This window comes from Vidua chalybeata, chromosome 6 (assembly GCF_026979565.1).
Source record: "Vidua chalybeata isolate OUT-0048 chromosome 6, bVidCha1 merged haplotype, whole genome shotgun sequence".
In the NCBI taxonomy this organism is placed as follows: Eukaryota; Metazoa; Chordata; class Aves; order Passeriformes; family Viduidae; genus Vidua; species Vidua chalybeata.
The window spans coordinates 60720423-60734874 of record NC_071535.1 but is presented as its reverse complement, the minus strand read 5'-3'; the positions used below and the strand labels follow the sequence as shown (position 1 = coordinate 60734874).

Genomic DNA, 14452 nt, shown 5'->3' with positions numbered 1-14452 from the left:
TAGCTGGAGCTTTAAGGCATACTATAAACTTTATCTGAGAGGGGAAACAATAGCTCAGAAATGCTATCAGAAAAAAGCACTTCAAAATACACTTGCTATTCAATAGTCCTGACACAAAGGACTAAAGGGTTCCTGTATTATGAAAGTCATCATCAGTAGGTTATATATTATCTCCAGCCTCTGTTTTAATCTACAAAGCAATTCTAATTATCTTAAAAAATAAAAATAAAAAGCACATTACCTTCTTATTTTAACAAAAACCAGGACTGTATGAATAGCAAGTAATCCAGCTGTTTCACTGGACCCAATATACAAATAAGAGAAGCTACAGAAAATCATGCTACCTTAGGCAATTCTAGAGCCAAAGGCTTTCTCAGTTAATCTTTGTAAAAATGTTGCAGATGCTTTAATTCCTAGGGAGATTTTAGCCACTTTGATAGAGAACATAGCTCACCTTCAACCTTACTTGTTTCATCAAAATACAGAAGTCCTATGTTTATATTGTGGCAGAAGGCAAACTACTTACACCTGTTAAGAGTAAAGTCTTAGGGAAGGTGAATAATTTCAAATTAGCATAGCAGCATTTATTGAGAAACAAAAGTATACATCCACACTGGAAGTTCAATTTGAAATTAACTGAACTCCTAGTTCAAAACCTTGGCTTCAAAGAGTGGAACAGTTGTGGTTATGTGTGGGCAAACAGTAGATAATAAATTTTAATAGTCCAGTCAGTGGTTGTACCTGAACTCTGCATGATACCTCTGATGGGAATGGATATGACCTTACTCTTCAGTGCACTAACTGCTATTGAAATGTGGAATCTGAACTGCTCTGAGCTGCTTTTACAGGCTGAAAGAGTGTCCTAGAGTGACTTCATGATGCTTGTATCCCCAGTCATCTGTTCTGTTTATGCTGGATATTAAGTTCTGCACCTTTAAGACTGGTTCTGAGAGTGAAGGGGGAGAGAAGCAGCGTGCAGGCTGTTTGCAGAAACTGCACTTGCTCCCCTGCATCCTTCTCACCCACTTGGAACCCTGCTTACTGAGAATTCCAGACTTTCTGTGCTGACAGGCACTGACCCCCAGGAGAACACTCCATTTGACCTGAGGCTGTGGAGAAGCTTCCAAAATGGAATGACAGAACTGGGATTGTGGGAGTGGAGTTTGAATAGAAGTGTGTAACATCACAGGGTGGAAAACCTACAAGTTTAAGGTTTTAGACTATAGTAATATATATAAGGCAAGATGGAGGTTTTAGGGCAGTGGCTGCTCCTTCTTCTTCACCTTCTTCTCCATGGGTTTGGGTGGTTTTGTGTAATTGGATAAAAAAGTCCACATTGTGGGCACGGGTGGTTGGTTATTGGGTTAAAAGTAAAAACAATTTAGGTGTCATTTCTTAATTGGACAGTTTATCCTTAAAATGCCTCATAGAGAGGGAGATGGGGCTCCATTTTTAGTTTGTGAGAGTGAAGGGCTGTAGAACTCAGGGTTTGTGAGACTGTAGAATAAGAATTAATAAACATCTGAGTCCCAACAAGAAATACCTTCTCACACATTTAATCCTGACCTTAGCAAAAAAAAGAAGCAAAGAATCAGTACCCACTGTGTTGCCTGCAGCACGGACAGCAGAACAGAACTCTCCTTTGCTTTTAATTAGTTGGGTTTGTTGAGTTAGCTGAGGCAGAAGTTTTTTGGAACTGTTCAGCTATTGTTCAGTCCAATAACACCAAGACTATCATCTGGGGCACCCCAAGCTACACTGCACACACCAGACCTGGCCACAGAGAGACTGAGAAAAAACTGAAGACACACCCACAAAAAGGACTCTGAGCTACAGAAAGACTTTCTGAATTTGCCATCTCTTCAAACAATGAGAAGTTTCATTGTTTAATATTATTCATTTTTCCTGTTTGTGAGTACTTTGCTTGTTAAATAAACAATTTTTTTCCACTTTTCTCACAGGAAACTTACGTCTCCTAAACTGGTGGGAGGAGAGGCTGCTTAAAGTTGCTTCTAAAGGGACCACTTCAAAAGTTTCCCCCTGAAATTTGCCCTAAACTAAGACAAATGGGAGCTGAGGAGTGCTGCAACTCCACATTCTCCAGCGTGACTACTTCCCACCTCTAGCAAAAATACGATGCCAGAAAACACAGCAAGAAAGGGCTAAAGAAAAGGCTCTCTGCTTTAGTAAAACAAGGACAAGGTCCAGCTACGAATGAAGATCTGAAATTTGAAATGTTGCCCAGAAATGAGTACCTATATGAAAATTACAAGAAACAAAAGTCATAAAATCATTTTATTTCAGTATTTGAAAGCAACCCTGTTCTGGTTTTGCCCCCTAGAAATGGCTGCTGAGAATGGCAACCATGATTTACTTTAGGGAGAGAAGAGGGAAAGCACAGCCTGTGCTTCAAGGTTTGTGCTGACAGTTAAGGAGCTGAGGGAGCAATGGAAGTGAGGTCAAAAGTTCTGAAAGGCACACAGATGTCTTTAACAGCCCTGGACTTAAAAAATACATAACAGATAATAACAGCTTGTCTAATCAAGAAAAATCTGACCTGATAGTCTTCTTTCAGTGCATTTAATTCACTTTCCATTCTAACATTCGTTTGGGTTATTCGCTGAAGCAGCTCCTGCATGCACTGTAGAGAGCTGAGAATTTCCTTAGTAATACAAACAGAATAGAATATATTGAGCAAGATTTTGTTTCTGGACTTTAAACATTAGATAATTTATGTCTTTTATAGTATTTTTTTTTAATTCTGTCAGTGTTTACAAAATCATGTGTGTAAAAAAAGGTACTCCAACCTCAATATTAGGGAAAACTTGTAGGGAGAAATCAGAACAACACCCATTTTTCTGACCTTTTACCTTGGAGAAGTTAACATTACTATAAACGATTATAACATTCTTTTTCAGAGAATTTTCCTATAATTAAAATTAAATCCTCTCAATCTTTATACATTCTTCTGTGCAAATCTGGATAAAATATATCTAATCCAACCCCACTGTGATTTCTATTCAGGATAAACAGAATAAATTTATCTTACCATACCACAGGTCTGAAAAATATAGAAAATCCAAAAGGAATTATTCCAAAATGGATCACCCTAACAAGAAATTATTCTGTATCTCCTGAATTAAATCCTAATACATGTGAACTACCACCCATTACCTTTGCCTATATCCTGTCAGGGTCTGAAATTTGGTGGGACCCTCCTCAAGACTGTATTGTTACTTCATGAAGGGGAAGTTGTAAAAAAAAGAGACACCCAAAGGGAGCTGATTTGAGTTGATGAAGGTGCCATGATTGCTGCCATGAAATGTGTTGCAGTCTGCTGGAAACTGAGCCATTTTTTATTGAACACTACAAAACACATCTCCAAAGTTTGAAAGACAAAGTGAACGACCCAGACAAGCCAATCATCACCCCCTCAAGACCATTTACAGCAGTTACTAAAAGAAGATATGCACAGAAAAAACCCTGAGTTTCAGGCAGAAAGGAATCTTAGATGTGCTCAGTTGCTTCAAAATATAATGAGAGAGGAACATATTATTAAAACAAAGTACTTTGACGTACTTGCAAAGTCTTTTCAAATTATTCTAGTTTTGGTTCTACTGGATACAAAGATACAGCTATCTAACAAAAATAAAATCAATATTTCAGTGTACTCTCATTCCTTTTCATGCATGTATAAATAATATTTTTTTCACTGAAGGTTAATTTATTTTTAGTTCAATTTTACATCCAGAAGACTGAACTGCAGAGCTGTGGAATGGCTTGGCCAGTGTCATCTAACAGGCCAGTAGCAGAGTTGGCCACATCTTTTAAATCTAGGACAGTTTTCTCTCAAATAGACCAGACTGCTTCTCTCATACAGTTTAGTACAAATCAGCTGTAATGTAGATGGTATTTCTAGCCTAAGCCCAAGAATCACTAAAGCCAACATTTCAGTTAATCAAGGTGAATTATGAGTGCTCCACAGCACAGAAATCCATGTCTTCAAACCCAAGCACTTGGGGGAAACATGAAGCTCATCTCTACATTAGAGCCCTCTCCAGACTGCACCAAACCCCTCCATGTGTTCAAACTAACCTACCAAACAAAGCCTAGCAATTCACACAGAACAAGAGAGAGATGCAAACCAGAATCCTTCTCTTAGATAACACAGCAAATATGCTCCACGAATTATGGTCCATTCATCTCCACAGAAATCCCTTTAGTGCATTCAGGACTGTGAGACTAATGAGGCCTGAGTATGTCTCTCATTTTTCTCCATGTTTTTATTGGCAAGTATTTTTTAAAAGCAAGCTCAAAATGCAAGCAGACTTTTATAAATTGGAAGAGTGCTGCTGGATGAGTGCTCTATGGCCATGCCAGCAAACTCTGCTTTTGTCCCTCCCTGGCACCAAGAATGATACACTTCTCTGACCTGTTCCCTTTTGTGAACTGCAGAGTGAAAGTTCTGCAACTGTTCAAGAAAAGGAAAAAAACCAATCACCCCTTTCATGGTTAATGTTCTGCAAAGCAGTGCCTTATGTTGTTAGTGCAGGGAAGAAATTTTTTTTTGAAGCTTGACTCCATAGCCTTTTTTTAAAAAGGATTTTTCCTGGAATATATCTGAGTTAGCAAGAGAAGACAGTCCTAACTCTGTTCAGGGATGTAAAGGTGTTGCTTAATAGTCTAAATGGAACATCATTTCCTTCGTGTACCATTGGCACATTATTCCCATTTTACCTGGTTTCAGTACCAGCAATGTTACAATAAACTGTTGGCAACCAGAAAGCAGAAGAGCATTTTATGCCAGCCTTCCTGCTTATTTATACTGAACCCACATGTAGCCAGGTGTTTCATGGGAATACCAAATTTCTCCCATCTGAATTCAAAGACAAAATGTAAGACTTGGAATAAAGTGTCAAATAATGGACTTTGTTCTGGCAATACTTTTTCTAAAAACTGAGCAGTAAGATACCATTTAGGCCAGTATTAAAATATTTCTGAAGTGTAAACAAGTGAAATTAACTATTTTTGTAGCTTAGTATAATAATAAACCTAAGTATGAAATACAGCACCTACATTCTTAAGTGATTTTTAAATAGTAAAGCTGTATTAACAACTCACCAGCTTTTCTTCTTTAATGTGAGTATTTTCTTCTTGAACTTTTTTACTGACTGCTGTCTCCTTCAAAAAAGAAAAAGAGCATGAAGAACAGTAAAAGACATTTAATTTACTGTCTATTTTCATTAACAATATTGTATTAATGTGATATAGTGAATCATCACGCGGTTACTTAAAGAAATGGAATTATTTTTTAATGTCTTCTCACCCATTTGTTTAACTAAGAAATTATACTGATATTCACAGCACATTTATATCCCTAGAAAAGGTTATAGTGGAAATAGTTTAATTATATTGCATATGCAATATAGTAGAAAGGAATCACTAATCTGTATCCATCCAAGATCATTGCCAGGAGGTTTCTTGAATGAAGCAATATTCAAATAATTCAAAAAAATAGTCACCAAAACTTTAATTTGTTCAAAATCCAAAATACCATTCTGATTTTCTGTTGCAGTTCTTGAAACTGTTTTTCCTTCACTGCAAGATTGATGTTTTCTTCTCCCACCCTGTACTGAGAGGTGACCTTGGACCTTATCAAGTCTGTAGTTACTTTCTTCAGTTCCTTAACACAGGAAACACATATAAATAGTTCATCCAGTATAGGCATTGCAATTCAAAACAGAGACAAATCTTTTAAACTATCCTGGCCATGCCCTACTTTGAAATAATGTATGGAAACAACAGAATAAATTACAGGTACTGAAATGTGTAAGACTGACTTACTAAACTTCAAACTTGTCACGTGTGACTAAAAGTTTATTTTCACAGGTAAAATGTTATTGTGCCAATTTTACTCTGTTTGAAGTATTTACTTAAGTATTTTATTATTTTCTCTTCCAAGAGATATAATAAAAATGGACATCGAGTTGGTTTTGGTAAAACCAATGGATCTTATGGGTTCTTTACCCATATATAAAATAGGAATTATTATTGTAACTACGGTGTACATTCTTGGGAATGAGGAGGAAAAAAAAGGAGAACAGCCATTATCTGGTAATAACAGGAACTGGCTATAAATTTGGAGGATCTTTGCTTTTCCTGAAACATTAATTACTTAATCTCAAGAGAATGCTAAATTAATTTTATATTAGAAGGCTCTACAACATGATGCCTTTGATTTTATAGTCTTTATCCTCTTTTAAATATCCTGCAGATTTTTTTTTTTAGCTTTTTTTTTTTTTTTTGGTATCTGTTTTGTAACCAGTTTATTCAGAGCTCCTAGTGCAGCAAATAAACAGCAAACGCTTTGATCTCATTAAATTACAACTTATAGTTCCTGGAGCCATAAATATTGTGCCCTGCTCTCCCCCTCCCCTCCCATCCTGGTGCAAGGTAGTCTGGTTAATATCGCTCTCTCCTTGAGCACTCTGACGTTTACTCAGACAAATAGCAGAGGTTATGAATGCTGCTCACAGATAGCATCAAGAATTCTCCATGATGCCATAGTGGTGAACCAAGCATTCAGAATGGTCATAGTTTTATCTAACAACTAAGTTTGGTCTGTTTAACTTTTCTTCACAAAACTGGAATTTCGGTTATCACACACAGAATTATCACAGACTGGTGGTTAACTGTTCTGGACAAAATCATAGAACAGTACAAAAGAAGAAAGAAAGATTACATTGCAGCTGAAATTCACGAAGTTTTATGGAAAATACAAGTATAGGTAGCACTTTAAAATAAATCATTTTTTGCTAAAGGCTTTATTTCTCACGTATTTTAGCCATAAATTAAAAGTGATCTAGTAAGTCCTAAGTGCAATTGCAGAATCAATTACAGAACTGAAAGCCAGCAATGCTTTACAATTATTCTATCCTGTAAGCTAGGTTTTCCCCATCTTTTGCAATAGAGACACATCTCAGTTGTACTGCTTTTACTAGAATGCTCTGTAATGAACATGCAAGGAGAGTTCCTGCTGTTAAGTGGCAGAAGGTGCAAGCAGCTCTGACTTTGTGCAAGTGCAAAGGTGCACCGTGGCAGCCTGCACGGAGGTGCAGGTGAGGGACAGAGAGCACAGCTCACAGGCTGGGTGCCACACCAGCAGGTGAAAAGCATGCCATGGATCTGATGCCAGCTGTTTTCCAAAAGTCAGCCTTTATAACGTGCAGAAAAAACCTTATTTTGTCATGGGGAAAGCACGAGTCATGCCCTTGAGGCAGAAAAGGTGATTGTAATTTCTTCATTGTAATGGCAAGTGGGTGTGTACAATCCATCTGGAAGTAAACCCAAATCTGCTAATACAAAGCTGTAGGCAGGAAAAACCAAAGCCAACAACCAACCAGAACCCAAGAAAAAACTCCCAAAAAAACCTCCACAAATGAAATCACTAAAAATAATAGCAAAGTTTTTCATGGTGAGTGAAATCACAAGGTTTGTAGCCACAAAAAGAATTTAAAAAATAAATTTCTACACACATACATCTGTTTTCTTGTACCCTGAATTTAATTAAAATGTCACGCCAGAGTTTTTGCATTTTTTTTTCTCGTAGCTTTCTCTCATTATTAAAATCACAAGTAGTATCCAAAAATCTCTAAAGTATGTCAAATGTGAAAAATAATTTTATCAGTTCTGGGGTGTGTTGAGAGAGAATGATAAGGCTTTAAACCCATTCCCTTGATCTGTTGCTAGCAGCCAATGCTTAGGGATATGGCTTCAAAAACACTTCATGCCAATACAAGTGTCCCAAAATCCCAGTCCTGCTCCTTAACCTGCTTTCCTTCTCTGAATTGGTCTGAGCTAAAACTTCCACTTTTTTGATTGGGTTTTTTTGGGGGGGGTTTGGGGTTTTTGGTTGGTTTGGGGTATTTTTGTGTTTGTTTGTTTTGTTTTGTGGTTGGGTTTTTTGTTTTGGGTTTTTTTGTTTGTTTTGTTTTTGGGGGTTCTTAGGGTTTTTTTGGTTTGGTGGTTTTTTTGTAAAATCTAGTTTTGCTCAATACAAAATATGAATTCCACTCTCCCTTGAGGCCACACAAATACATGTTCCAGCATAAAAAAGTGGTATTGGACTGGAAAAGCAGCCAGCACAAGTAGATGTAGCCACTTCCCAAGACTGATAGCCAGTGAAAACTTTACCTGTATTCAAAATTACACTTATATCCATTTGCTCTCTTCCTAGATTGCTGCAACCCTCTTGTACTCTTTTGGGTCTTGAGCAGCAGAGTTGTTTCTTAAGCAGCAGAATGACAGAAATCTTTTTATTGGCCAGATACCAACGCAAGCATTTTCACAGTGGTTGAAAAGAATCCTACCACACCAAATATCAAAATGTTCAAATCCAAAAACAAATGTTACTGAAAGGAAATTTTGCCACAGTCCATTACATTACAATTTAGGAACGGGACTTGAGGCAGGCGATGTCAAGAGATAATTACAACCTCTTTAAATGTTTCTTTCCTGAAACCCCAGAAGAGTAAACCTGTGCAGAACAGACCTCAATTTCACTCAAGTCTACTGTTGTACATATTTAACACCTTCATAACACACTTGCAATTTCATTAAAATTGGAGATTAGTTTATTTATAGCCATAAATGTTAAATAGCACTAAATTCACTAACTTCACATTCCCGTTAAGAACAAGTGTGTGAGATCATCCAGGTCTGAGTGAAAATAATGGCTGTGATAAGAGCTGACAACCAAATTAAGATTTTAGTACCATGGATAGTCATTCCCATTCCAGCATGAGGCTACAGAGGAAAGAAGTTTGAACCCAGAAGTTGTCAGAGCTGTTAGAGGTCAGTCAAGTCTCCAAGGGAGATAAAACCAGCTTTAGAAGTTGTCCCACATTGTGCTGTTGATATCATGACTTCTTTCAGCTATGTAGCAAGTGAAAACAGCCTGGTAATCCCTTTTCAAAACTCTCCTAAATATCCCAGTTCTGATAGTTCAGAAAAGGATGGTCAAACACTAAAAACAAATAAGAAATTCAGAAATAACGACAATAAAGGCATTTCCTGCTGAACTGAGGAAGCCAGATTAAGTTTCAGGTGCCCCCCTTTTTCTGCTTATCTAACAGTATTTTATTTAAAATTCATAACCCTTCATGACCCTAAGAATCAAGAGTACAGCTGAAAAAAAGATTGGATCTAATAATACGTTTGACTGTTGGAGTACATAAATCTCAGTTTCTCCCTTACACCTACATTACTCACAAATTTCACTATGTAAATTTTCTTAAACATTTCTATTTTCTCACCTCTCAAATTACTTACCCTCAGAGACTGTTAAGTAATTAATTATTCCTGTTTTCTCACCAAAAGCAACAAATCCAATTTACTGTGATGCTGAAATACTTCTAAAACTCCTCCCTTTTTTATCTACAATATACTACAATAAAGATATGCTGCATTTTAGATGAACACTCCTGTTTGTCACATGCAAATTATTTCCCTTTTTTTAAAGGAATTGCACAGTTGGACTGTACACAATGCACAGACAAAGCTGCTCTCAGACCTTCAGAGTTATGATGATATCAGCATCCTAACAACTATGGTTTTCCTACAGAGGGAAGTTATCACCACTGACACCTTCCAGTATTTTTTCTGTTCTCTTCCATCCATCAAATATTCCAGATATACATATACAGTTTTTATATATAACCTATTATTTGAATTATGTAGCTAAATAAACATTTTTAAATATTGTAAGACCTAATTGTGATATACAAATTAATTTGAGAATTTTTCCAGTATTCTCTTTCTGTGGATTTCAGTCTGCTTTTCTGATGGTAAGAGTTCTGAAATCTTTGATCACTTCAAAACTTGATCTTTTTGACACTGAGGTTTGGCGTGTTACATTCTAGTATGTACCTAAAAAAATCCAAACTGAATTCCTGATTAATTTTTACTGTGGCTACAATATCTCAATGAAAATATGAAAATATCTCAAATATGAAAATTAAGTAAAGCACTAAAGAAGGTAGGAATGAAACAAATTTTTTTAAATCACAAAATGTCTATATTTCAAGATAAAATTAAAGTCTGGCTTTTAGTGGAATCATACTCCAAAAAACCTTAACAATAAGAGGCTACATGCTCTTAAGAAGAAAAGAAATGACAGTAGATTCAGGGAGAATTTTCAAGTACTTTTGTACCTTCAAATCCCATTTTCCAGGCAAAGAAAGGTAAACAGGTAAACATCCATTTTTTGATCAATATAACCCAAATATAAAATGGTCATAGTCCCTTTTCCTCATGTACAAATTATCTTTTCCCCCGTCTTTGTTTTCAAAAACATTCACAAACTTGGCAAACATTCCATGGTAATTCAAAGCAATCATCTGGAAACTGGTGATTAACATTAGGCCAAGAAGTTGAGATCATCATGCTTTTGATCCCTACATAAAATCATTACAGAATCTAAAGGAGAAAAAAAAATTTAAAGGACAGAAATAAAAAGATAAGGAGATACAAAGAAGAGATGTGGTGTGGAAAGGTACTGAGTTTACAGAACAATTCTGATTTTTGAATGCCCTTTTGTTTTTCTCTTAAGAAAAACAAGAAGAAAAGCTTGTTTGAGCTCTTAAGAAACAGCTCGAAGGGAAAAGAATGTACTTCTTCACACTATTACCGATGTTCAAGAGTGCAACTCAAAAATGTACTTGGCAAAGAGGAGTTTCTGAAGAGAGGCAGGAGAAAAGAGTTTAGTGACAACTTCCCTGTAAACAGAATCACCACAATCTGATGTCTCAGCTGCCTTGTCACAACACTCTCCCAATTCAGGGATTCAGTTTCACATTTTATCCTCTGTTCAAGCTACCAGCTCACCTCCATGGCAACTGCTCTTCATGCTGTACCTCTGACTACACTGAAAACACCACTGCTGCCTTCCCCACAGATAGAGAAGAGATGGCAGCACAGCACAGGAGGAAGAGAGGTTACTAAAAATTAACAAGGAGGATGCTGTAGAGGTACATAAAAATTCACAGGTTACAGAAAATTCTCAGAGCTGCTCCAGTTTTAACTGAGGTGTCTGTGGAAGCTAATTTAGCCATTAGCCACAGAATGAAAAACAGTTCTGCTGCTTGTCCACCACTTCTGTTAATACATCAGCAGCTTTTGGAAGGCCCGAAGAATCACAGAATATTCTGAGTTGGAAGGGACCCACAGGGATCATTCTCCATTCAGAAATGTGCACTGTACTTACTTCTTTCAGATTGCTAATTTCAGTCTCTTGTCTTTTATTCACTGATGCTAGTTTCTTATTCTGCTGTATGGCTTCCTGCACTTTAAAAAAAAAAAAGTTAAAGCATGTTAACAAATAATTTCACATTTCAACAAATATTTGATTTCTAACTTCAACATATGTGCATATAATTTATTTTAAAAAACAAACCTAAAACTGCAAATATGATTCAACTACTATTTCTGTGTAGTTTGATACCACTTTGGAGGATTATACCAGGTGGTACCAGTTGTCTGTATCTCAAACAACGAGATAAGACTTTTCTGTATGTTGGCTTGCCTTTTATAACTGTAATTTAATTTTTAGTGTCTTAGGACGTCATTTTAGTAGGACTTTTAATATTGGTTTTATTTTTTAAAGCCTTTCTGATGAATTTAGTTATTTTCAGACTAACACAGAACATAATGGGCCACGGAACAAATGAATAATTGAGTTAACAGATGTACAGAGTTATATGCATATAGGCCATGGAAGACAGAAAAACACCAGAGGCTAGCACAGCAAAAAATTTCTAAGAATGATTTCTATTCCTGCTGAAAAGGAAGGGAATTTTCTCTTAAACTTTATACAGGTGAAGATATCACTGGGAAATTGCTTGAAATTCCACAATGAAAAGCTGAAGGTATTTACTGGTTCCTGTACTTTTTCAGACAGTTCTATTCAATGTTTGTATTTTGAACCTCTCAGGTTCCACTTCATCCTTTTATGTTTTCTGATTCCTCTTCATTCACCCCTAATCTTTTTTCTTTATTTTCCTCAGTAGTTTTCTGGCACCACACATGAACACAAGAACTGCAGACACCCAGAATGTCCTCTCCTTTTCTGCTAGAGATGGTCCATCATGGGGAATGATAGACAACAGCCTCACAGTAGCATAAGCAATTTTGTAGTTTTGAATGAGAGTTGGTGATTTAAAAATTAAAATACTGATAAATGTAGCAGCTATCTTCTGATACAACTTAAGACAACCCCCCAGAAAAACAAGCAGGCCAAAATTGGTAAACCTCTCTTTCAACAAAAGTCATGTGCTCACTCTCAAGCTTTGAAGTAAAATCAGCAGGACATTGTTTGGCCAATAATGTTCTGGATTTAAAAATTTAAAAATTGAACACAAGCACTAACTTGAGGTACTGAAATATCACAAATATACATAAAATACGTTACCAATTCATTGAAACTAGATTTGAAAAAAAAATTTTGGTTTCAGGCAGAAACAAAAAATTTAGTGTGATTCAGTAATTGAAAAGTTTTTTTTTTTTTTGGTGTTTTGGGAGTGTTTGTTTTTTTTGTTTGTTTGTTTGATAGTTCCTCAATATAATTTCCTGTGTGGTCACACACACCACTGTAGCAGTGGACCAGCAAAGAGCACTGAGGAACCTACCAAGATATTTGATGCTTGGCATGGGATAGCTGCTATTTTTCTGAGTTTGCAAGTGTCTCCAAGTCAGTGTTGTCAAAGCACAGCAAAGCCAAGTGCTGGAAGGCATTTAAGACATACATACCACTGTGCTCTAGCTTGCCATGAACACCTTTCACCATTCCAAACCGAGATGCAATAGTAGCGTAACACCTCTCAACTTCATTCAGTTTCTTATGATGCTCTTCTTTTGCTGTTAAGTGCATCTGCAATTTTTGATCCTGTTAGGAACATAAATCAAGCACCCATTTAATGACAGTAAGTAGCTCTCCAAGTGCTTTTGAATTTAACAGCATAAATGCAAAATAATTCCCAGAATCTTTGAGTTGGCTATTTCATATCTAATGAGCTTTCCCATCTCCAAATAGAAGGAAGAGAGACAGAGTCGTCATGATAATCAAAGGATGTGAGCACCTGACATTTGGGGAGAGGCTGAGGGACCTGTGAGAGCTCAGCCTGGAGAGGAGCTGACAAATGTGTACATACCAGGGGAGGTGTGTGTGAAAGGAATAAAGAAACCACAGCCAGGCTTCCTTTTAGTGGCGCTCACTGACACAAAGTGAAAGAAAAGAAATTTCACTTAAACTTGAGGGGAAAAACATTTATTGTCAGGGTGGGCAAACACTGCAACAGGCTGCACAGGCAGGCTACAGAATCTATCCATGGAGACACTAAAAACCAACAGACATGGCTCTGTGACACTGGCTCCACTGACCCGGCTCTGAGCCTCCTCAAGAGACTCCTGACAGCTTCAACCATTCCAGTCCTGGGCTTGAAAAAATAACACAGCCAAGGGCAATTAGGAGAGAGTTTGTGTGTGACACACCTAAATAAAAGAATTTCAACACACTTGCTAAAAATCAGAAGTGCATCAACTACTTCTAGAGTAGAGGTGACTTTGATTTAGACTAGTGAGACTAATGCAGATTAACACTCCATGCTTCCCAGAAAAATAGAAATAAACTTTCAGTGAGTAATTCTTAATTCCTCAGTATCAATTAGCTGTTCTAATATCTCGAAATATGATGAAATCACTTTGTGTATCTGTAGGGGAAGTTTCTAACTACTTTTGTAAGCATCTAACACTTTATTTTACTTCTATTCACATTGGCCTAAATAATACGACAAAGAAATCCACGTGGTAATTAAATACAATATATTTAATGATTTTTACCAATCTCTCTCATTTTGTGGAAACTGTTCAGTAACAATTTTTGTGTTCTTCTTTATACTGTATTTTTGTTAACAGTTTTGTAGGTATTATTTGGTGAATTTTAAAATTAATTTTTCTGAAAACAATGGGTTAAATTGATTCCTCAGAAAGGATAATGATTTGTTTCGATATCTAATCTATTTCTAATCTACAGTAGAGCAACACAGCAATTAAAATGAACTGGGCCAAATTCATTCCTATGTGTAAATTCAAGTTACACCAGGATGCATCTGGCCCAGTCTGGCTTTGGCAAGGCTCCATTTCCACACAGTAACAAATGCAATACATGTCCAGGCATCAGAGGATAATAAAAGCTGATAGTAATCAAATGAAATGACCACCATAAGACTAGCAAAACAGGATATACAATACAAATTTCTCATGTTTTATAAGGTATGAAATTAAACACACTACAGCAAATGGAAAGTCATAATGGAAGCACTGGTAAAGAAACACCACACTTAGAGAAATCACTGCAAGGAATGTAGGTTGAAAATGTTCTTATACTTTCTCTTTTTCC

The 14452-nt window shown here is 36.5% G+C and overlaps 1 protein-coding gene across 3 annotated transcripts in view; it reads right to left on the bottom strand.

Moving 5' to 3' along the window:
• The window catches only part of CCDC73 (coiled-coil domain containing 73), a 66458-nt gene that overhangs the window by 23126 nt on the left and 28880 nt on the right, over positions 1-14452 (bottom strand). For all 3 annotated transcript variants that reach the window (XM_053946883.1, XM_053946884.1, XM_053946882.1), the window contains 5 exons: positions 12805-12940; positions 11264-11343; positions 5555-5683; positions 5122-5181; positions 2558-2662 (listed from right to left, as the gene is read on the bottom strand). In XM_053946883.1, coding sequence (XP_053802858.1) covers positions 2558-2662; positions 5122-5181; positions 5555-5683; positions 11264-11343; positions 12805-12940 — 510 coding nt within the window. The remainder of the gene's footprint in view (positions 1-2557; positions 2663-5121; positions 5182-5554; positions 5684-11263; positions 11344-12804; positions 12941-14452) is intronic.